Consider the following 23,922-nt stretch of genomic DNA (forward strand, 5'->3'; position numbering starts at 1 on the left):
TACGGGTCAACAACAGATCAGTGAAGAACATCAATGTTCTTTCAGTTTTGACGAAACATCAGGAAGTGTTGAAAGAGCTCCTCCCTTCCTGAGAGACTCATCACACATCTGCTCTCGCAACCTTAACTTAAAAACACAAAAATGCTCATCAGCAAACATGTCCGTAAATATAAATATAAAATATATATATATAAACACAGACTTTCTTTAAGATCTATTCACGTATATAGAGTATCTTAAGGATTCATTCTTCATTCATTTATTCAACAATTAAATAAAAAAACATGAACACATATTGAACAACGGAACTGAAACTCATATATCGGATTATTACTCCACATAAATTGTTATTCAAAATGTAATGATCATCAGCTGTAGTTCCTCTTTACACATTAAAAAAAGACATATAAGGAGTACGTTTTTTAACTGTTTAAATCCAAAATTCAAAAGTAAAAGTACATTTTTTGATAAAGAAAAAGTACAAAAAGAGAAAAAAAAATGGTTTTGTACCATAGTGGTGACACACCATTAATATTTATATCTGATAAAACTCTGAAAACATAATATTTGTTTGGATGAACTACAACACCGGGACATCGTCGCTACTTTAGACAGAGGAGGTGTTGCTCTCGCTCATGGGAATGTTACGTGTCCAGGATGAGGATCAGCTAGTCCAGGTCTGGGATAAGGGTGAGTATCTGGGGGTTTTGTTCATGAGTAAAGGAAGGATGGAGATGGACAGACGGATTGTTGAAGTGTCTTCTGTCATGTCGGTGGTAAAGAAAGAGCTGAGCTAAAAGACAAAAATGTATATATTTAAATATCCATATTAAAAATAATCTTATGTAATACATTGGTATCCACAGCCGTTTCCATCTCCATGATGATCAGATCTTTATTCACCAACCGTCCCGATGATGTCACCATAGAGGGCTTTTTTACTCACTTCCTGTTCTGCCGCTGCACAGGAAGTAGATCTAAGTGTGGCGACGAAGATCATGCGCCTCTTCATCACGTCTATCTAGTCGAGCGAAGAGTCATGAACAAGAGAAAACTCAGTAAGTTGTTTTTTTTATTCTTCTATTCATGGAAAGGTTTGACCTGTAACTGTTTATCAAATTAATTTGGATCTTAATTCAAGTTCAACAATATTATTAAAAAATATTTAAAATGTCTTTGTCCCTACAAAATAAGAGCGATCTAACTTCAAATAAAGACATTAAAGCAGTAAAAACAAATGTTTAATTTGAGGAAAGTTTGGAAATTAAAATAAGCGAAGGGAGTTTTTTTTTAACATGTTTTAATTGGTGAAAAATATGACAATAATAAGAAAAATAAAACATTATTTTAAACAAAATCTGATCTTACTTAATATAGAAAAGAAATTCCCTATTTAACTTGTGATGGTTAATTTTGATTGGTGTTAAATGGTACATTTTTCTGAAACTAAATCCATTAAAATAAAAGTCTAAACTCAGATTTCTACGAATAAATCTAGGCCCTGTTTCCAAGAGTTTCATTCAAGGATTACATGAATCCAACAAGAACCCAGATGCATTGTGGGAGAAACAGACATCAGTGTTGACAGATGAAGAGACAAAAGCGAGTTTCTGTTAAATCACACAAAGATTCCACTGAACACAAACACACACTCGTTTTTCTTCGAACTACACAAACACAGTCAAGAATTCGGTGAAGAGAACGAGGGAGATTGTTGTTGCCTCCCCCCTTCCTCACCCCCCGCTGCCTCCCCTCTCTCACAATCAGATGCTAAATTTAGGGGGGGACGTAAATATCCGGCTACGATGGTTCCCCCGAGTCCAACTGTCACCGAGACTTTCCCAGAACCCCAAGAACTTTCTCAGCAGTTCAAGATCGACTTGAAGCAGCGCCCCCTGCTGGCGACACCGCTGGCATCCATTAAAACGAAATGTGTTTGGATAGACCAGGGGTGGGAAATGACATTCCTTCAGGGGCCACAATATATACTGTGACCTTTGTAATGAGGGGTCATCAAGAGGGGACAAATAAAAGGTGTTTTAAAAAAAAAAGAAGAATAGATTGCAAAATAATCTTAAACTTTAATTTAATAGCATATTATATAGTTTCCCATTCATTTTATTTACCTTAAGAAAATTGAAACCTTTTTCTAATTAATATTAAATATGACATGTTGTATGTTGTATAGAACTGTATTGTATCAAGTATTCCCTCAAAAAGAAGAGATTAAAGAAAGAAAATTGAGAAAAACTCCTCAAAATAATATTTTGAACGACTTCAGTGAGTTAAAGATTTAGATTTGTAGCCGTCAGAAACATTTATAAGCAATTATGATAATTATTATTAAATATAAATATAGTTTTACTATGACCTTGTTACACGTTTGAGATAGAACTTTATTGTTGACTTGTTTGTGTAGGTGTGAATGTGTGCACTTGTGTATCCCTTTGTGTGTGTGTGTGTTTGTACAGTTCCCTGTGTGTATCTGTATGAACGTGTGCACAGGTGTGTATCTGTTAGTGTGTGTTCTTCACTTGATGTCGTCTGGACGTGTCTCTCTGCAGGCCTGAAGTGGTTCGGGAGTCTGACCAACGTCTCGTCCCGCCACCGAGAGTCCGCCCCGGTGCATGCTGGGAGCCATGAGAGCGTCAAGTCAGCTGACGAGGGAGCGCCAAGCCGCCCGGTCTATGCCCACTCCAGCGTCATGTCCTCCCACGTGGGCACGGTGCCGCGCACTGGCTCGAAGAAGAACAAGAAGAAGACGAGGAGTCAGGAGGAGGGGTGGGAGGGTCAGGGGGGCACAGCGGGGTCGCTGGGGGGCAGGGATCACGTCCCGGACTCGCCGCTCCTCAGCGCTCTGTCCACTCTCAGCCTGAGCAGCTCGCCTCGCTCCGCCGCAGCCCGGCCGCTGCCTGACCCCCCGTCACTCAAGCCGGCCTCACCTTTGACCTTTGAGCCCCACAGCTGCTCTGCTGACACGCCGGACTGGACCACCGCAGACCGCCGGCCCGCGGCGCCGTCCAGCATGAGCAGGTCGAACCAGGATCTGTACGTGCCCATGGACTCCATCACACACAAGACACACGGCGCTCACACACACCAGGCGAGGCAGACAGGCGTCACACAGGAAGTCTCACAGGAAGGAGAGCGAGACGACAGGTGAGGTTTTTTTTACACAAACTCTGCCATCAGTATTGCAAACATGTCTGTCTCAGACACACACAGTCTCGTGGGCGGCTTTTTGAAAAATCCACAGTTTTGAACTGGTGATGAAGATGAGGATCAGCTCCTCCGAGTCTGGGATGATATGATAAGTTCAAATATAAAATTACAGTATACATTATAAATTATAAACATGACAACTGCAGTCGTCAGTAGTGGAGTCAAGAATACAAGATTTTTATGTCATATTTCTCAGAGAGAAAATGGCTCCAGAAGAAAACTCAAGTAATGTACTGTACTAGTACTTATGAATGTAGTAATGTACAGCACTCGAGTACAAAGTTACTCAGATAAAGGTTTTGGGATCATGCAATTTATCGATTTTTAACTTTTTTCTCCTGCTTTAACTGATATATATATACATATATTTTTTTAAATAATTATTGATTTATTTATTTTTTACCAAATTTCTTCTTTTTTTTCGAATTCTAAACAATTGTAAAGCAATATTTTCATTATTTATTTATTCATTTAAATATATAATTGATCTCATTCGAAACCTTTGGCCCTGATTTAGCAACATATTGGTTTTAAAAAATAGTATAACAAGAGGCAGGTAATGCAGAATAATTAAAAAAAAAACTATTATTGAATGTAATTTCTTTTTAATTAACTTATTAATATGAAGTTTAAAAGCCTTCTTTTTTGGTACAAACAGTATATTTCTTGAATTTATTTGATCTTTTGAGATATTGATGAGTATTAACTTCATTTTTGTGGGTTATTTTTTTTTCTTTTCTTTTCTTTCTCAAGACCAAAATATATTTTTGTTTTTATTTGGACACACGTTTTATTTTTTTATTTAAAAAAAAAGTTTTGATATTAAATACGAATCTTTTTTCCTGAATCCTCACCATTGTTCCTAATTTAGCTCAGTATTGGTTCAAGAATGGACTTTAACGAGAGTCTGTATTTCTGAGATCAGTTTCTTTCACACGCTGTCCACACGAGCGCAGTGAAGGCAGCGGCAGACATGCGCAGTAGCTCTGACTCCAGGTCAGTTTGTGCTCGAGTGTGTCAGAGATGGGCGAAGACTCGGAGCTGAGGTCCGAGGACCAGGATCGGTGAGAAAAACTCTCTTTGTGGTTCTTTTAAAGTTCTATTGAGGGTCAGTGTTGGAGCTGGAGTGTGTTGTCACGCTGGCGTGAGCAGGATTTGTTGGATCTCACGGAACCACAATAACACCGTGAGTTGTTCACCTGGACATGAAGGTGTCTCCGTGCACGATGATATCAGCGGGAACGCGCATCTCACGTCCCGATGAAATATTAGCGAGTTTCTACGGAAGAAGAAACATCACAGGCGCAATATTGTACTTTGAATTCATGATATTTTAGTGTGTACAGTACGTGTAAATGTTTAAATACGCTTCAGTTGTATCTACACGAGGTAGGTTCATCCATCACGTGACGTCGCTTTCACAAATACTTCGTTGTTCGTGTAGATATTTGACTGAGGAAGAAGAGTGAAGAAGAGGGTTTGGAGTCAGAGTTATGTGGCAGCAGGTGAAGAAGAGAGTGCAGCCAGGCTGAAGGGATGACTGCACAACTGACGTCAGAGAAGCATAAAAAGTGAAAGGCAATCTTTATAGACAGTTGGTGATGGTTTGGAGCAGATATGAGTGAAGCCATTAATATTTCCCAACTAGCAGCTAAATAGCATACAAGGTTATAATAATAAAAAAATATTTAGGCTTTATATTTTTAGTCAACCTGTTTTGTACTATTCTACATGTTTTTTTTAATGATTTTAATATAACAAGTCATTCATTTTGTCATTGATTTATATATTTGTAAAAATGCACTCAAGTTCAAATTTGATTATAAAGACAAAAGACAGACTGAAAGAAAAGATACACGTTAGACCAGGCGTGTGCGACCCAGGGGCCATTTTGGGCCCTTTAAATTAAATATGGCCCTCGGTAGACTTTATTAAATCTATTATTTAACTGGAGAATGTAAAATATTTTGTAAAATGAAACTTTTTAAAGTTATTTTAAATGCCAGACAACATATTTATAAGAACAGTCAAAGGAAAACACCACAAAGTAAAGAGGCTAACTGCCTATTCTAACAGTTCATGCTAACTGCTTATGCTAAATGCCCATGCTAACTGCCTATGCAAACTGTTCATGCTAACTGCCCATTCTAACTGTTCCTCCTAAATGCCAATACTAACTGTTCATGCTAATTGCCCATGCTAACTGCCTATGCAAACTGTTCATGCTAACTGTTCAGGCTAACTAGCCATGCTAACTGTCCATGCTAACTTCCTATGCCAACTATTCAAGCAGCTGCCTATTCTAACAGTTCATGCTAACTGCCCATGCTAAATGTTAATGCTAACTGCCCATGCTAACTGTTCATGCTAATAGCCCATGCTAACTGCCTATGCAAACTGTTCAGGCTAACTAGCCATGCTAACTGTCCATGCTAATTCCCAAAACATCTATCCGTGAAGAAGTTCTCGATTTATGAGCTTTTATGTTGAACTTCTGAACGAAATAACTCTTAGAAGTCACCGTTAACTTTTGGCCCCCAATCGTGTTCACGTCATCAGATGTGGCCCCTCCTATAAGGAAGTTCGGTCACCCCAGCTTTAGAGCTTTGAAGACACAAGAGGCGAACACATGAGGATTGAAGTTTAACTTAAGCTCATGTGATAAAGTTAATTCGTGTTGTTGAACAATTAGCTTTGGACGGTCGTCGTAAACATGCGCTCAAATTATGACACTCTCTCTCGAAGGGCCCCGCGACATTTCTCCGACAATAGAAAGTCTCCTTCATCCCTACATGCGTCTTTGCGCATGCCAACGTTATTATTATCTCATAACTATACGTTGCTGCAGTTTACTGGAGGCCGGCTGGAATCTTAATGACAGTGTTGGTCGCGGCGCAAACTTTCTGTTGCGACTTCACGCTGCAGCCTCAGCAGAACGTCCGGAGGCGAGCATCTCCGGACGGGAGCGTCGCCACGACGACCCCGATGAGGTGAAACTAGGTTCGTCACCTGTGCTCGAGACGGACACGGAAACAAGAACATAATTGAGCATGAAAATGTCATATCTATTGACCCTTGCGTTAACTTAGAGACAACACAAGGGATACCACAAACACATTTGTTTTTCTGGCCTTCGGATCACCTTGACCCCGAGACAACACAAGGGTAATGATGATATAATATTTAAAACATAAGCTGTAAATTAAATTTTAGTTAAAATGTTCTTTTTTTTATAGATGTTATTAAAGATAAACATTTGTTTTTAATAAAATATCATCTAAATATCATAAAAATTCACTTTATTTGGTGACACAAATGATAGTTACCAAAAGATCAAGATAAAAATACTTTATTCGTTAATAGATGAATTATTAAATAGTTCATGACAAAGAAATACAAACACAGAAAGTAGTAGTAGTACACAAGTACAAAACAACCCTGAAATTGTCATATTTAGAATTAATATGTAGTGGAAAGTAAGAAATAATTATTTAGACAACAGTTCAACAGTTTTCTGACCTCACATGGTTTTCGTACGAAAATATTTTTCACAGTAATTTCGATGAAGATAGAATGATTCCCGAGCCTCCGTCTATCTCGGTAAGACGAAACTCTCTTCTGCAGAACACCAGATAACAACTCAGACGGAGGAAACTGTTCATCAGCTTTACGAGTGGAATGTTCGTGCAAATCGTTGCCGCCGCCAACCCAGCAGCTCACGCTTCTTGTGTTCTTGTGGTCGTCTGTTGCCGTCACAGCGAGATAACATGAAGGACGCGAGGAGAAAAACATCATGTTTGTTTAAGAGCTGCCAGACTATTTATTAAGAGCCGAGCGTGTGTCTAGACTTCACCGCGCAATCGTACAATTATTGAACACATTCGAGTCACAGATGGAACAAGAATTACAATCACATTTTAGCAAAGTTTTTAATTTTAATATTCTTTTATATTTTAAATTTGTTTTTCGTCTTAAGTCAATAAGCAATACCTGCTCCATCCATCTACTTTTGGATATTCATTGGGAGCCATAATGAAATGTAATTGATCAGAGAGCCTCTTTCATGATCAATAAATTAGATTAAATTAGATTAGATAGACTTTGTTTATCCCTCTAGAGATCTTCTCTGGAAGTTCTTCTCTATCATTATTTAAATTCAGATTTGACCCCGGGTTCTTTAGTTTGACACATGACGTTTAGATTTTTAATGTTAGGAATAGAATCTTTGGTAGATGATATCGCAGCGCTAATGGCTACATTTAAGAAAAAGCACATTGTTGACCGTAAACTTCCTTGGGCTCACTATAAGAACACAAATATGTTCCAGGTCAAATGAAAGACTTCCTCAGTAGTCCAGAGTTGAAAATTTAAGTTTTTAAACTCATTGAGCAGACCTCAAAGATGTCTGAGGGCCAAACACAGCCTTTCAATTGTTTTCATGTGGCCCCTAGTTAAACCACACTCATCAAGTCGTAATGTTTTTGAATCTTTTTTAAAATGTTTATTTTAGGTATTCAAGTAGACCATGGCAGCATCCGGGGGCCAAATACATATGTTCAACTGCATTCATGTGGCCCCAAGTTAAAGTGTAAATGTTTTCTTTTCTATTTTTCATTGAAGCAAAAAAAAGGACAAGTTGTAAAAAGCTTGAAGTTGCCAGGTAAAATCTTGCTCTGCCTGTTTGACGTAATATTTTAGCATAAACAGTTAGCATAAATAGTTAGCACTGGCAGTTAGCATGAACAGTTAGCATAGATAGTTAGCATATATTTCAGTGAGCTCAGTTTGGCTCATAGGCGAACAAGAGATTCAGGGTAGATCAACATTCAAGTAGAGTTTGATCCATTAAAAAGTCAAATTGTGTGTTTCTGAGTCTCATTGTTGTGTTGTGTTCTCGGGGCGACACAGTGCGTGAGTGAGTGGACTTTGGTTCTGGACTGTGTGAAAGCAGCTCCAGCCCTGGAGCGGTTACATAAGAGCAGGAATGTTGGGCTCCCAGAGGTGATCAGATGTTGGCAGCGGCTGCTCCAGTGAGATTTGACTGTTTGGACGCCGAAAGTTTTCGGTTCTGGGGCCGGTACCGTCGCTGCTTCACTGTCACAGAGAGAACTCTTGTGTCCGCCGCGGGTGTGAGTCAGTGCGAAGATTTGTTCTGCGGGTCTGAAAGAGTTTGTTTGTGAAGACAAACGACGACAACAGCGGCATTCAGACCCGACACGACGGTCATGAATGACACGTCTGAGCCCGGCTGCCTCCGCACAGTTGATTTGAGTCAATGAGTTTGTTGAAGGGTCTGAGGCCCACGAGCTCTGCACGCTCTGGTACTACGCTGTGATGAAACAGGGATCCGACAGTTCCTACGAGAAGAGAGTTTTTAATTTACTCTGACTTGTAAAGAGCCACTAATGTCAAAGTAAGTCTCTCATCATGACCATGTTTTGAAGTTATTACTTTATAAAAGTCTCCTGAAATCTCAGCGAAGGAGAGGTTACGAGAGTCCATTATGACATAATAATGGCTTCACTCGTCCTCCAGCCAGCTGTAATCACACCCTGCTTTGTTTATACAACGAGTTCCTTGAAGGTGGAGCCTTCTGGGATTGATGTGGTGCAGTGACAGACCTCGATCACAGCAGAGTGGGTGTCGTTATGATAAACAAGATTTCATCTACAGAAAAGACCCCGAATTCGGAAGCTGGAACAGGAACCTCTGTCTGAATATATTCATCTACTTTAATATAAAAGGTTCTCATCGCCCAGAAACAAAATGCTTTTTCTTAATATAAATAAATCAACAAAATTTGTTTTAATTTGTTTGTTTGGGTGATACATTATGATACTGTAGGAACAAGGATATACAGTATTTGTAGTATTGTCAAGTACTTGACTCTTGTGTTGGAGAATTTACAGACCACGTGACTCTTGACGAAGTCGTTACTGCTTTTATTTTTTTTAAATCCGAAATATGTCCAAACATCAGCATTAAAAACGGCTGGAGTCCACTGTATCCTCTCATCCTCAGTCATCACCAGGATTTTATTGTTGCGAAGCATGTAATGACATTTTCTAATGTCAATATTTTGATCAAGCGAGTTTTGTACAAACAGACACATAATAATGAGTATGCGTAGGGTGACAAATAATTCTGATTTCTGGCGCCTGCTGAGAGTCTGCTTGGCTGCCCCCTTTCCTTCTATGCAATCACTCTGTAAGTATGTCTATGTGTTGTAAACACAACAAAGTAATTCTAGAACTGTGATGGGAGCAAAAAGATTTCAGATTTGTTCCATAATCCATAAATTAATATCCCCCTTTTTAACTTGTGTGCAATGTTGCAATTATTGAGGTGCCCTGACTCTGTGTTCTCACAGACGGGTCTGCGCCTCTTCACTCCAGCTGCTGCCCCCGCGACCCGCCACCTTCTTAACTCATGTTCCATCCAGAGTAGGTCCTGTGGGATCAAGAGTGACGGTCACGAGAGTTTATTCAGTCTTAAAGAAGAGCACTTTGTCAAACACTGAAATAGAAAATGTTTGTTGTGTTGTGGTTCCTCCGCCACAGTTGTGTGTGTCGTTGTCTCGAGTGTGTGTTGCTGCCAGCGAGAAGCAGGAAGTGCAGCGAGATGTTGATGTTGGTTGGAGGACCGCAGCCCTCAGGCCGAGGGAGTTTCCTCTGGCTGGGGCCGCGGCACCAACTTTAAGAACACGTGTGCACAAATTGAGGACGAGAATAAACACACCCGACCATAGACACACAAGCTGGTCAGCGACACTCACCGCCGGAGCCGTTCCTCCTTTTTTTCGCTTTCTATTTTAGTTTCGCTATTGTTGTGAGGCTAGAGGATGATTGAGGCCTTGTGTTCTGTTTTTTTCCTACAGTTGTGTGTGTGTTTGTTTATCACACATTCTTGTAGACTCCCAACATCCCTGGCTTGACCCAACGAATACCTCCACACAGCTGCCTTCGAATCCTGCTAGAACGAGTGAGACCCCGAATTCTGAAGCTGGAACAGGAACCTGTGTCTGAATATATTCATCTACTTTAACATAAAAGGTTCTCATCACCCAGAAAACAAAATACTTTGGTACTTTTTCTTAATGTAAATAAATCAACAAAAAACTATTTGTTTTAATTTGTTTTTTACGATACATTATGATACTGTAGGAACAAGGATATACAGTATTTGTAGTATTGTTGAGTACTTGACTCTGGTGTTGCAGAATTTACAGACCACATGACTCTTGATGAAGTTGTAACTGCTTTTATTTGTTTTGAAACCAAAATATGTCCAAACAACAGCATTAAAAACTGCTGAAGTCCACTGTATCCTCTCGTCCTCAGTCATCGCCAGGATTTTATTGTTGCGAAGGACGTAATCACGGGGCAGCCGAAAGTTTAACTGCAACTCGAAAATAAACAAAACGCTGGGAATATTTGCGTTTTAATTCTGGATAAAATATTAAATACACACTTTATTAAAACATGAACCAAAATATAATTTGAAAGCTAAAAACACATTTAAAAAACTTAAGAGTGTTATGATATCATTTACACAAACATGTAACTGTATTTATTTGTTTAGAAAATATGTTTATAGAATTTTGTTTTTTAGTTTTATAATTTTTTTTGTCTTTCCTTTTCTTTAAGTTAAAACAGAAACATTTACTTTATTCTAACTTTTTTTTCGTGCCCGCTGGACGAACCCTTGTACCCAGTTTGCATCAAAAGTGGTGCCAAACGAACATGTGCTTAATTATATATAGTTGTATTTTGGTAGGAATTTGAGTTCTCTTGGTAAAAAAAACAAAAACGTACCAGTTCTCAAGTCATTATTTTTCTCCTAGTGTTTAATGACTTGTTTTAAGATTTGATGCTATCCGCTGTAAAAATGTTCCTCTATGTGGAAGTAAGCTCTAATAAAGGGGCCGGGGGTGCCTCAGGGCTCCTTATTAGTCCCTCTACTGTTTTCCTAACGAGGTTGTTAAAACACTTCAAAAGTTTGCCTTGGTCGCGGAAGAAAGTGTCCTCGAAAAAAAACAAAAAAAAACCCAAGCCAGGTCACGGTAACACCGAGGCAGGAGCTGATGATTACATTCCTGTCTTGACCGCACGACTTCCTGTCGACCTCGTTGCGTTCTTTTGATGAGACGGAAGTTTGAGTCTCACTCTGACTTGTTATCATTTCATCTCTAATGTGCCTCGCAACAGTTTAATTCTCACGTATTGATACTCGTTATTTATGTGTGTGTGTTGGGAACTAGAGTCATTTGGACGGTGGACAGGATGTTTAGCAGGAGTCTCTCCCTCAGCTGTGCTATCATGTGTGTGTCGACTTGTTTCTCACAGTCGTTAATGTTGCGTAAGAAGATGATGAGTCTGCGAGGCTCTGACGAGAGTCGACTTCATACTTTAGTGGTGGTTCGTCGTGTTGTTGTCGGCGTCACAGCCAGAGCCCAACAGAGAGTGCATCTTCGCCTGATCTGAGACCTGGAGGAGCTGATCCTCATCCTTTTAAAGAGGAAGAGAGTCAACTTTTTTTTATATCTTAACTGAGTCTAGGAACACTTGAACGCCTCAGAATATCCTGTCATGGCAAAAATCTGGTGATGATGATACAGAGGCAAAGATACGTTACGATACTGTAGTAACAAGGATATATTTGTAGTATTGTCGAGTACTTTACTCTGGTGTTGCAGTATTTACAGACCACATGACTATTGACGAAGTTGTAACTACTTTGTTTTGAAACCAAAATATGTCCAAACATCAGCTTTAAAAATAGCTGGATTCCACTGTATCCTCTCATCCTCAGTCATCACCAGGATTTTATTGTTGCGAAGGACGTATTGACGGAGTGAAGTCTTAACTGCTTTCTTTTGTTTTGAAACCAAAACATGTCCAAACAGCAGCTTTAAAATCTGCTGGAGTCACTGTATCCTCTCGTCCTCAGTCATCGCCGGGATCTCATGGAATTTCATTGTTCCTGTAGCGGCAAATGTATTGACTGCTGCCTTCTAGCGACCGGATGTTTATTGCGACACAAAAATGAACAAATGCTGTAAATATTGTTAAATGTAAATAAAACTATTTAATTTATTTTATTTTATACACAATTTATTCACAGCGATATATACCTGTAAGTGTATCGATATTTTCTTAAACCCCTAAAAGTTTATAAACTGTTGTTAACTCACGGCATCTCCATCCTCCCCTCACTCATGAACAAGATGCTTCTCCCAGAGAAAACCGTCTCTAAATGAACAGATTGAAGTGGTTGACGGTTGAAATCCACCCTGAATCAATTTGACTCGACTGTGTAGCGACAGGACCAGGAGTTGTTGTCGTGATCACTGATGTGTGTGTGTGTGTGTGTGTGTGTGTGCGTGTGTGTGCGTGTGTGTGTGTTTGTGTGTGTGTGTGTGTGTGTGTGTTTCAGGCCGCGGGAGGTGATGGAAGGCGGGGGCGAATACGTGAAGGTGAGCTTTGTTCTTCTTAATCTCGTTTTCTACTTGTTAAAGTCACACACACACACACACACACACACACACACACACGCTACTCTTGCCGAGAGTCATCCGTGTCCTGCACACGCATGACTCTGATTCGATGAGCGAGATGAAAGGATGGTCGCCGTGGTTACCGCTGTGAGGGAGCATGTACGGGCAGATGCTGGACAAACACTCATCTACATGTTGAATGATTGAATTAGAACTTTAGTGAAACACACACTGTTGTTGAAGGGGTTCTGGCCCACGGCCCGGCTCAGTGGGAACCACAACAGAGAGGCGGGGGTGGGGGGGGTGGTGTGAACAACTGTGTGTGTGTTTGTCCTGCTGTGTGTGTGTGTGTGCACGGCTACAAAAGCGTCTGCGTGATATACAGTAGCACTGTTTCTTTTGTGCGTCTGTGTACAAAAGCCCGGCTCGGCGATGACCCCTGTCGCATAATAACGTTGCCACGGCGACGGTCTGGGGTCCACGGGCCCCCCGGGTGCCGCTTGGGCGAGATGCCACTGTGGGAACGTTATTGGCGACGCGAGTAGAAATCACAGAGGAAGAGGAGGGAAGTTTTTTTTTTCCCTGCTCGCCCAGAGTCGGGTCTGATGTGTGTGTGATGACCCCACAGTTCTCCAGAGAGAAGTTCTGGCTGGAGCCTCCCACGGAGAAGCTGAGGAAGCTGCTGGAGGACGAGCTGAAGCTGAGCGGCACCGACCTGAGGAGCCACGCCTGGTACCACGGATGCATCCCCTGGGAGGTCCGACTCATGCACACTCACACATCTCAGACGCACACACAAGCATCCTCACTTGTACACACACGTAGATAATGAACACACAATTAGATTTCAAACAGGATGTTGTATCGTCGTCTGAAGAACTCGCTGTCGTCACACTTTGCAGACTTACTTTACAATTGTAAGATGGAAAGAAAGTACAGAAAAAATGTGGATCTTTGAAAGTCAACGAAGAAATGTATAATAGTTGGTGTTCAAATAAATTGATCCAGATTCCGCTGTTCAGATTGTGCTTTATAAATAAAGTTTTTTTTAATAATGGATGGAGAAAGAACAGAACTGAGCAGGATAATACAATATTTATGTATTCTTACTATTTGCTATTTATTACCTTTATATTTACTTTATATTGCATTATATTTAGTTTTTTACTATTTATTTATTTATTTGGTGTTTCGGTTCGACTGTCAGTCAATCTCAAATCTCGTCCGTTTCAAATGTAGTGATGCGTTTGATCCACTAGAGGGAGCAGCAGGGCAAGTCAATTTTCTCAGGGGCCACATTTGCTACAGGGGCGGTTGTGAGGGGCCATCAATCAAAAATAAAGGAGCGACAAGTATAAAATCAAGCCAAATATACTAAAGTTATTATTTTATTTTTATACTTTTACTTTTACTTATGAAAGTACTTTTCCCCCAAATATTTGTATAATAACTTCTTTTTTTTAAGGGGCAATAAATACTTTTGAATATTACAAAAGCAGAGGACAAAAGTCCTAGAGCAAAACCTCTATAGTCATATTTAGAGACTATAAATTATTAATTGAATTAAATATAATATAAAATAGTTAGATTCTGATCATGATGATCTTTGACCTCACGAGGGGCCACTTAAATTCAGTCAAGGTCAAAGACGTGGTGATTGTTTTTATTATTTTTTTCCCATAATCTGACAAAGGCATGTTTTCAGGTGTCAGAGAGTCTGGTTCTGACCCCCGGGGACTTCCTCATCAGGGACTCGGAGTCCAGTCACGGTGACTTCGTCCTCACCTGCCACTGGGACAAGAAGACCAATCACCTCCTGGTCCGGAGGTCGGTGGTCCAGTCGGGCGAGACGTACAGCCGGGTCCAGTTCAGCCTGGAGGACGAGGCCTTCGACTCGCTCCCGGCCCTCGTCCACTTCTACGTGGGCAGCAAGGCGGTCCTGACCCGGCGGAACGGCGCGCGGATCCACCGGCCGGTGAACCGGACGCTTCCGCTGAGCTACCTGGAGACGGCCTTCAGCTCCTGCCCGGAGACACCCGGGCGCAGCAGGTCAGAGGTCAAACCGTCATCTCTATGGTTCATAAGCTTTTAACAGCTTGATTGACTGAGAAGTGAGGAACTATGGACCAGTATCAGTGGCATCAGAATATTGAATGGTTCAATTTTGGAACTTTTAATTTATATTATTGATTCGTTTTTTAAGCATTTAATTGATAATTGATTTAATATTTTCTACTGTATTTTAAACGTTGAAAAGGTTTTTTTCTTATGTTTGAATTTTTAAAATCTCATATTTCCATTTTTTTTTTTAAGACGTACAGTTTGATATTCTAATCCCAATTATTCAAAAATAAATCTACTAAACTAAATATTTTTAATTAGTGCACTCAAATAAAAAGAATGTTTTTGCATAATAATGATCATAAATGTATTTTGTTAGTTCAATGTAAAAATAATAATTAAAATTCTATCTTAATTAATTTTATTTTCCTACATAAATGTACCATAATACACTTATTTAAACTCAACTTTTCCTTACTTTTTAAAAAAAATTAAATATAAAAATCATTATATATTTGTGGCCCCCGGACAATACCAGAAGAGAACTTAAAGAATTAAAACGTATACATTTAGAAAATGTCTTTTTGAATTATTAGAATTTCAAACTCTCTCTTGTTATTTATTTTTTTTAATATTGGAAGGTTTTTAATTCAATAACTTAATTAAGTAAAACACTTTTAACCTTTAAATATAGAAATGATTAAATTATTTAAAAATATATATTAAAATAACAAGCAATATATCAATAATTCAAAGTCTCAACCTTTGACATATTGAATTCAACCCTTCAATATTCTCATGGCACTACTATAATGTTGATAAGGGAAATTATCAGCATTATAGTAAAGTTAGAGATTAAACATTAACCACCAGTCGCACGTGAGCTTCAGTGTATTGCGTGAGTAGAAAAATACTTTGACCTCCTTATAACTGTAACCACATTGTGATGTAAATTAAAGTCATTATTGCATTCATTTGTCGTTCAACTTCACTCTCTTTCGTTGCAGTCCGGCGTCAACTCTTCCACGTGTCGTCCCGACTCCCCCGGACCCTCGCGTCCCCCCCGCCTCCTGCAACTGTGAGTCCCAAAACAAAATCCTACTACAGGGTTCACTGAACCCCCGTGACGTCGCCGGTCGCACGAGTTTATTGATTCAAACCCGTGCGACCTGCACGTCGAGGGCTGTGGATCGATGAACGAACGAATGAATGGATGAATGGATGGAACTCTCACATGATCTGGAGCATCTTTTATTCTTAAATATCTTTTATTAAATCTTAGGATGAGCCAACAGTTGTGTTCCTATATGGTCAGGAAGTTCAAACAGTGACAGCATGACCAGGTGATCAGGGATCAAGAAAGTCCATTTTTTTACGTCATCATTCCTTCTTGACTTTGCTTCGCCCGAATGTCTTCCTCCACAAAAACCTGACCGAGGCGACGAAGACGAGGAGGACGAGCAGCAGCAGCGCCAGCAGGAAGGCGAACACGTCGATCATGTAGTACTGGACCGTGCTCATCTTGTAGGACTCGGTCCGCAGGTGACTCGCCCCCTTGTGCCTCATGACGAACTCGATCCAGAACATGGCGCGCTCCATGGGCTTCAGGGGCTGGTCCTTCTGGATGGCCGACAGCCGGGTCATCTTCTCCCTGTAGGACGGCTGGTGCAGGACCTCCCGGAGCGCCTCCAGGAAGTTCTCCTTGTTCACCGTGGCGAGGTCCAGCACCTTGGCCACGCCCTTCACCTTCATCCGGAAGAAGTTGTCGTGCTGGTCGAACATGAGGGGCAGGCCGAGGAGCGGGACGCCGTGGTAGATGGCTTCCTGGAGACCGTTGGTGCCTCCGTGGGCCACGAAGAGTTTGGTCTTGGGGTGACCGAGGAGGTCGTTCTGGGGAAGCCAAGTCTGGATCAGGGTGTTGTTGCCGAGCGCGGCCGGTCTTTTCCCCTTGTGCCTCCAGATGACCTTCTGGGGGAGCGTGGCGAAGGCGGCGGCGATGCCTTCGGTGATGTCCTCGGGGAGCTCCGCCACCAAGGTGCCCAAGGTCATCATGATGACGCCGTGTTCGCCCGAGCTCTGGACGAAGTCTTCGAGCTCTTTGGGGAGGGGTCTGGAGGGCTTGCACTGGAACCCCGACATGTAGACGACGTTGGGCATTGTGGGTCGGGGGAAGTCGAAGACGAAGTCGTTCCTCATGAGCCAGATGTCGGCGGCCTGGAAGAGCTCCATGTAGTGGACGTCGGGGCCGAAATAGCGACGAACGAACGGCGCGTAGTTCGGTTCCGTCACGTAGTAGATTTGTAATCGGGTAAAAAAAAAGTAAAGGATGTTCTTCAGACGCCCGACAAAGTTCATCTTGTCGGTCAGTAGCGACCCGGGGATGGGGACGTACGATAACGGGGACGGGGCGATCGCCAGATGACCGTCGCCCTGAACCGTCCACCTCACGTTCAGCACGAGCGGGAGACCCAGCCGACGCGCCAGGAGCACCCCCGACCCGGTGGCCGGATCCGTCAGAACCAGGTCGTACTTGTCGTCCCGCAGTCGCTGCATCAGCTGCTCGTCCTCGAAGATCTGGCGCGTCATCTCCACCACCTGCTTGTTCAGGTCGTAGAACTGCAGCACCAGCTCGTACTCCAGCGCCATGCGGGCCCAGATGGAGGACCCGTCCCGCCTCATGGCGATCATGCTTCTCACGAACGACCCGAAGACGGATTCGTCGAAGCCGATGGAGCCGTTGACGGTGATGGTCTTGTGCAGCGGGGACTCGGCCGGGATGTACCAGGTGTCCTGGGGCCGGATCACCGTGAGCTCGTGGCCTCTGGAGTGGAGCTCCTCGAGGACCACCTTCATGTTGATCCAGTGGCTTCCATCTAACGGAACCACAAGGACTTTGCCGGCGTCGGCGGAGCTCGTGAGGAAGAGGAGCAGAGCCAGCAGAGGGAGCAAGACTTGAGACTTCATCTTCCTGGAAGAGATCTGGACACAGAGTTCGACAGTTAATGTCACTGTAGAGTCGGAAGATATCGATATACTTAAATATATATAATACTTTATCGATATTCGAAAAGGACGCTAAAGATTTCCTTATTTTAAAAACAAACCTGGAAAATTCACTGCGTTTATAAACATTTGTGTGGAAACCTTCACATCAGCTAAAGGAACAATAAAATCCTACAAGTACTCGGCGGTGACTGAGGACGAGAGGATACAGTCGAATCCAAAGCTTTTATTTACAATCAAAATTTAACAATATCTACTGCATTTTTGTGTTGCGAAAACTTCCGGCAGCTAGAAGGCAGCAGTTCACCGCTAAAGGAAAAAATGAAATCCGGTGAGATCCCACCGATGACTGAGGACGAGAGGATACAGTGGACTCCAGCAGCTTTTAAAGCTGATGGTTGGCCATATTTTGGTTTCAAAACTAATGAAAGTAGTTACGACTTCGTCGAGAGTCATGTGGTCTGTAAATCACGTGTCCGAATCAAGTACTCGAACAATACTACAAATATATCCTTGTATATTATAATATATACATATCGGATCATTGCCCCTGTGTCGTGATATGTATTTGAACCCCCAGATTACACACCTCTACTCTAGAGGTCCATGTGTCTGCAACCACAAATATATAACTGTAGCAAGGGTTCATTATTTTTGAGTTAGTTCATCTCGTCTTTGGTTCTTACCAAAAACAATGTGATGTTCTTCTCTCAATTGAGTGGTTTCCAACAACAAAACAACTTCCTGCCGAGTTGTGTTCCTTGATAAAGCTCTGATTCACCTTTGTGTTCAGAGAGCACAGGTTACTCCGGGTACATGTTTGTACTTTGTCCTCTAATAGGCCTGTTTATTGGAATCTTTCTAGAACGCTTCTTAAAATTCCTGCTCCAAATGTTTTATTACGTAATTTCCCTTTTTATCCCCAACGGCTCCGCACTCACTAGCGATTACACAACCGGAATGTCAGAAGGTTTACACAATGTGTTTGCCTCCGGTCAGCGATCCTCTCAGGTTACTCTGCTCTAAGTTCACGTTACACCTACTTTATGCCCATCGCCCGGAGATTGTTACCGTGACGACCTCTGCCACAGATCTCAGCCCGGGGGGGGTGGGAGGGGGGACATGTGGAGACAATCAAGTTGAGGGTCAACACGACACCTGATTATGTCTCTGATGTCCTCGTGTAAAGATCAACCTCCACCTTTATTGCACGTGAACTCTCGCTTGTATAAGTGCCGTTGAGCCTCACGTTGAGATCGGAAACAGATTTTCATGTTTGAACCGACCTTTCTGGTGTTGTTTTCAACCTATATTTTTTTAATAAATACACCTCAGGAGATGTAACAGTAGGTCACGCTCATCTGGAGCTTTTGTAGTCTTTGTTGCTGCATGTTTTTAATCAGATCTTTTTAGTGAGACTGATATTTTTAACTAAATTGAACCTGATAAATGGAGAAATTTTGATGCAAAGCAACACGATATATGTGTGTGCAACGATTGGTGACAGAAGGAAACTAACATCCATATGGGGTACCTCTAAAGCAGGGGTTCAACGTCAGATGGTAACACAAAAGTAGACAAAGAATCACAGTGACAACAGACACAAATCCATAAAACTCTTATCAAGAAAAGGCAAAATCAAACTTGTCAAACACGATCAGAAAGAAACTGTTGAAAGACAACCCCAGTCTCCACAAGAATGTACCTCAAGTGGCCCCCCTGGCCCGGTTGGAGACCCCTTAATTGAAAGCTTGTGTCCCTTTAACAACCTCCGAGGTCCACTAAAGAGTCTGTAAATTGTTGGTTCTTCATCATTTTTCATTTTTACCAAGTTGAACCAACTTGTTACGAGAGCAAAGTTTAGTAAGAAAAAAAAGTCTAATTGTTTTACAACACTCTCCAGTAGGTGGCGCTGCGCTAACTATTAGAAAGTTTTCTCCTTAACTGATGTTGGCTCATCGGAGCAGGAGATGCCTGGAGCTCAACTGGAGCAAAAAACAGGAAATTAAGAACAAGCAACAAGAGTTGTTGTTGTTGGCATTTGTTCCAACCGAGGGATCGATAAAGTTGATCTAAGCTAACTTTTCTAGAGTCGGTTCACGATCGTAGCGAAGCGTCGACTCACCAGAGCGGCAGCGGCACGTGTGTCTTTCCTGTCTCCTCTGTAGCGACTGAGCCTCGGCTCCGGGGCGTCGGCTCGGGTCCAGACCAAAGTGCAGATTTACGCTCACATGTCTCACTTGAGTTCAGGACCACAGATGTGGGCAAGAGGCTCAACAACAAAAACAACCGGAAACCAGACCTTGTTGAGAGCCGACCAGCCGAGGAAACAATTAACCGACATCAACATCTGGGTTGAACAAATATTTGAGTTGGCAGAAATATCTTTTAATGATCAGAGTTGAATTGGATTAAATCTGCTTTAAAGCTTTTTTTTCTCCTTAAAAAACAAGAAACATATACAAGAAACATCTTCAGACGTTTTTATTTGTTCAGGCTTTTCCTTGATTTTCTGGAACTCCTATTGTGTTATCAGTTTTATCTTGATCTTTAAAGTATATACTTTATTGAATATTGTTTTGATTGTTTAAGCGCTTTGTGACCCTGGTCTGGAAAAGCGCTATACAAATAAAAATGACTTACTTACTTAATTATTTTTTATATCCGAAATGTAGAATAACACACTACAAAGAAAATGTAATAAATATATGTATAACAAAAATAAATACGAGTCACAAAAATGGCAACAAGTCATCTATGCTGAGATGTTTCATTGACACTTGGTTCAAGAAAGTTGTAAAAAGAAATGTTTTCAAATACGTCTATTTTTTCCTTTGTGGAAAAAAATGTGTTATTTCGAGGGCCACACAAAAATCGTTAGTGAGTCTCCTCATGGCTTTTGATTATTCTCTGGGCTATGAACCTCTTGGCTTCAAACAGAGAAATATTTTACTACCATTTTTCATTTTTCATTTTTAGGATCAATATTTAAAATACAAAATGTAGGATTTAGTGTCGCCCTATAATCTGACTGAGTTATTTTTCTTGAACGCAACACCTCCTTGGCAGATGTAATAATAATGTTTTGATTGAAAAATGACCTGTTGTTTTGTCTCCCCTCAGCACCTCGGTCCAGGAGCCCCTGCGGCGTCCCTGAATCCCGCCCTCCTCCTCCTCCGTGTCCCGGCAGCGCCATCTGCAGGCCGGACAGAGACGGCGACGGCAACTGCTACACGGAGCTGCGCTCCGGCCCGCAGAGCTACGTGGAGAGGCTGCTAGTGGAGGACGGCGGCGGCGAGGACCTCCAGCAGGAGGGGAACGTTTACTTCTCCCCCGTGGTGGAGGTCGCCTCCTCCTTCAGCCCCAGGACCTACCGGTCCACCCTGATGCCCGAGGAGAACAAGCCCCTGGAGGTGGGGATCCTCCGGCGGGTGAAGGAGCTGCTGGCGGAGGTGGAACCTCGGACGGCGGCGGAACACATCACCAAGTGCGACTGCATGGTACGGACTAGTTCAAGTGGGAGGAATCCAGAGTTCCTTAAAGCAGGTGTGTTGTCAGGTGGCCCGGATCGTCGGCGTTACCTCGGATGACCGGAGGATGATGGGAGTCACGTCCGGGATGGAGCTTCTGACGCTGCCTCACGGGCGTCAGCTGAGGCTGGACCTGCTGGAGAGGTGATCACCATAACCAACGGGAGTCCACCGAGTGTCGCTTGAACTGTCTCTCTCGCGCCCCCTGCAGGCACCAGACGATGGCGATCACGCTGGCGGTGGACATCCTGGGCTGCACCGGGACGGCGGAGGAGCGAGCGGCGCTGCTGCACAAGATGATCCGCATCGCCGCCGAGCTCAAGGGCGGCATGGGGAACATGTTCGGGTTCGCCGCCGTCATGAAGGCGCTGGAGCTGCCGCAGGTGAGACGCCGAAGGATGAGCGGCCCGTTGGTTTCTCCCTCTGATTTGGTTCGTCGATTGCAGATCACTCGTCTGGACAACACGTGGGCCACGTTACGCCAGCGGCACACAGAGGGCGCCGTCCTGTACGAGAAGACCCTCCGGCCCTTCATGAAGAGTCTGAACGAGGGTCGAGGTTAGTTCTTCCGACTTCACCTGAGCTCACCTTAATCGACTGACGCCCCCTGTCTGCGTCGCAGAGAACTGCCCTCTGTCCAGCACCTGCTTCCCTCACGTCATCCCCCTCCTCTCGCTGATGGAGAAGAGCGTGGCGGTGGCCGAGGGGGCGGAGCCCTGGGAGACGCTGGACGCCGGCGTGGACGTGGTCATGTTTCACCTCGGCGCCGCTCGGACCGTGGCCCAGCTGGGCGGGGTCTACAGGGCCAACGCTGAGAACAAACTGCACGGTGAGACTCAGGGGCCACATTTAATCAAATTAAAATAATAATAATAAAAACATAAATAAAGGACCGAAAATGAAAAATCAAGTAATAAAATCAAAATCTTATTTTATTGTATTTTATAAAACTTTTCAAATTTCGACTATAACAGCAAATTTTTCAATTATATTTTCATATTTATTTTCTAATTATCGTCAGACTAAATAATTCCAACCCTGGGGGTTGTTAGAAAATTAGTGAAAAGAAGAATGTCTTTAAATCATTTTTGGGCCAATAAATTCTGACAAAAATTGAGGAAAAAGCCTTAAAGCAAATTCCCTTTAGTCATAATTAGAGACTAGTAATGAACAATAATCAAACAAATAAATACAAAATGAGCGTAAACAGTCATAAAGCATCGCTTTGCCCAGGTCTGATGAACGCTTTAAACGCTCTCTAGCTCCCCCATCTGTCTTTTCTGTGTTACTGCGATTTATCCGTTAATTGGTCCCGAATTATTTTTATTCTGTCTGTCACTGTTTTCATAATTTATCTGTGATTTCAATTGGTTGTTGAATCTCACAGGGTTCCAGGACCAAGAAGATGTCTCTGAGATCTTCAACACCGACTTCCAGATGAGGCTGCTGTGGGGGAGCAGGGGAGCAGCGGAGACTCAGGTGCTGCGGTTCGCCAAGTTTGACCAGGTGCTGACGGCCTTGTCCAACCGCCTGGAGCCGCCCGGAAGACTGCGCTGACCCGGACCTGTCAAAGTTCTGACGCATCACTCACCATGGTCACGGGCGGTGCCAGAGACTTTTTAAAAACAGTTCTCGATGTTTATTGTTTGTGAAGGCTGGACCTTCTCTGGTACCGATCTCGGTGTGACTAACATCAAGGAACAAACTACAGAGGGACAGATCATGGTCCTGCAGAGTCGGATCTGGTCCAAGAGTGCTGATGTTCTACCTGGAACCAACCTGGAGCCTGCAAGGTTTTGGTTCCTCCTGCTTGTAATGTATGGGCTCATTAATATGTGTTAATGCAAACAGGGTGACCTACACGTAGTCAATGGTTTGTGTTTTGATATCCACAAATGTAAATTAAATATTTGTAACTAATGTGAGTCTTTGCAAATAAATGTGTATTTTTAATTTGACCATGTGTGTAATTGCTGATACAAATGCAAATCTCATAATTATATACGTAATTATTTTGTTTTACAACTGTATTTTTGGTTTGCAAAAATTAACTCAATATTTAATTGTGAAGATCAAAATACAAGTTACAAAAATTAAACATATATTCGTGGATATAAAAGCACATCCCTTTCTGTGTATTTACAAATATTATGGAGACGAAATGAAGCCCATACTAGCTGATGACCATAAATTATGACACATCAGTATAAAGCACCAGAAACATGGACGTCACAACTTAAAAAGTCATATGCGGGTCAGATGTTTTCTACCAGATTGTAATAATGTTTTTCTGAGAATATTTTGTTGTGAAAAACAAGAGCCAAAGGGTCAAGATGAGCAAATCAGGTTTGCCATTCGGTTGACTTCCTGTATGAAGGTGGAAGACTCGAGGCAGGACCAGATGTTTTTTTCCAGCTCAAATCTGACTTGGGAACGTCTCATAGTTCGGGTTTGTGTAGATGGAAGAAGAAGAAGAAAAAAATCACGTCTAACCACTTAAACTTGTATTTATAGAGAAATAAAAATGATTTCTAACTTTTCCGTTGTTACTTCTCCAATAACGTTTGAAATGTATGATTTCCTAAAATATATATACAGTATATATATATA

At 42.2% G+C, this 23,922-nt stretch overlaps 1 protein-coding gene and 1 pseudogene across 2 annotated transcripts; one reads left to right on the top strand and one right to left on the bottom strand.

Moving 5' to 3' along the window:
• The first annotated feature begins 641 nt into the window (after positions 1 to 641).
• Positions 642 to 23,851, top strand: sh2d3cb (SH2 domain containing 3Cb). The gene is made up of 13 exons (XM_087798122.1): positions 642 to 690; positions 969 to 1,058; positions 2,565 to 3,159; positions 12,658 to 12,697; positions 13,347 to 13,475; positions 14,424 to 14,767; positions 15,787 to 15,857; positions 20,906 to 21,282; positions 21,341 to 21,456; positions 21,524 to 21,695; positions 21,759 to 21,870; positions 21,935 to 22,141; positions 22,700 to 23,851. The coding sequence occupies exons 1-13, from the start codon at positions 642 to 644 to the stop codon at positions 22,867 to 22,869; spliced, it is 2,472 nt and encodes an 823-aa protein (XP_087654248.1). The 3' UTR covers positions 22,870 to 23,851.
• Positions 16,009 to 20,046, bottom strand: LOC148087698 (UDP-glucuronosyltransferase 2A2 pseudogene; annotated as a pseudogene). The gene is made up of 2 exons (XR_015711307.1): positions 19,908 to 20,046; positions 16,009 to 17,758 (listed from the first exon to the last, which is right to left on the bottom strand). The product of XR_015711307.1 is annotated as a UDP-glucuronosyltransferase 2A2 pseudogene (transcript).
• Positions 23,852 to 23,922: the final 71 nt, after the last annotated feature.

Source organism: Callionymus lyra, chromosome 1 (genome assembly GCF_982586985.1).
Source record: "Callionymus lyra chromosome 1, fCalLyr1.hap1.1, whole genome shotgun sequence".
Taxonomy (NCBI): Eukaryota; Metazoa; Chordata; class Actinopteri; order Syngnathiformes; family Callionymidae; genus Callionymus; species Callionymus lyra.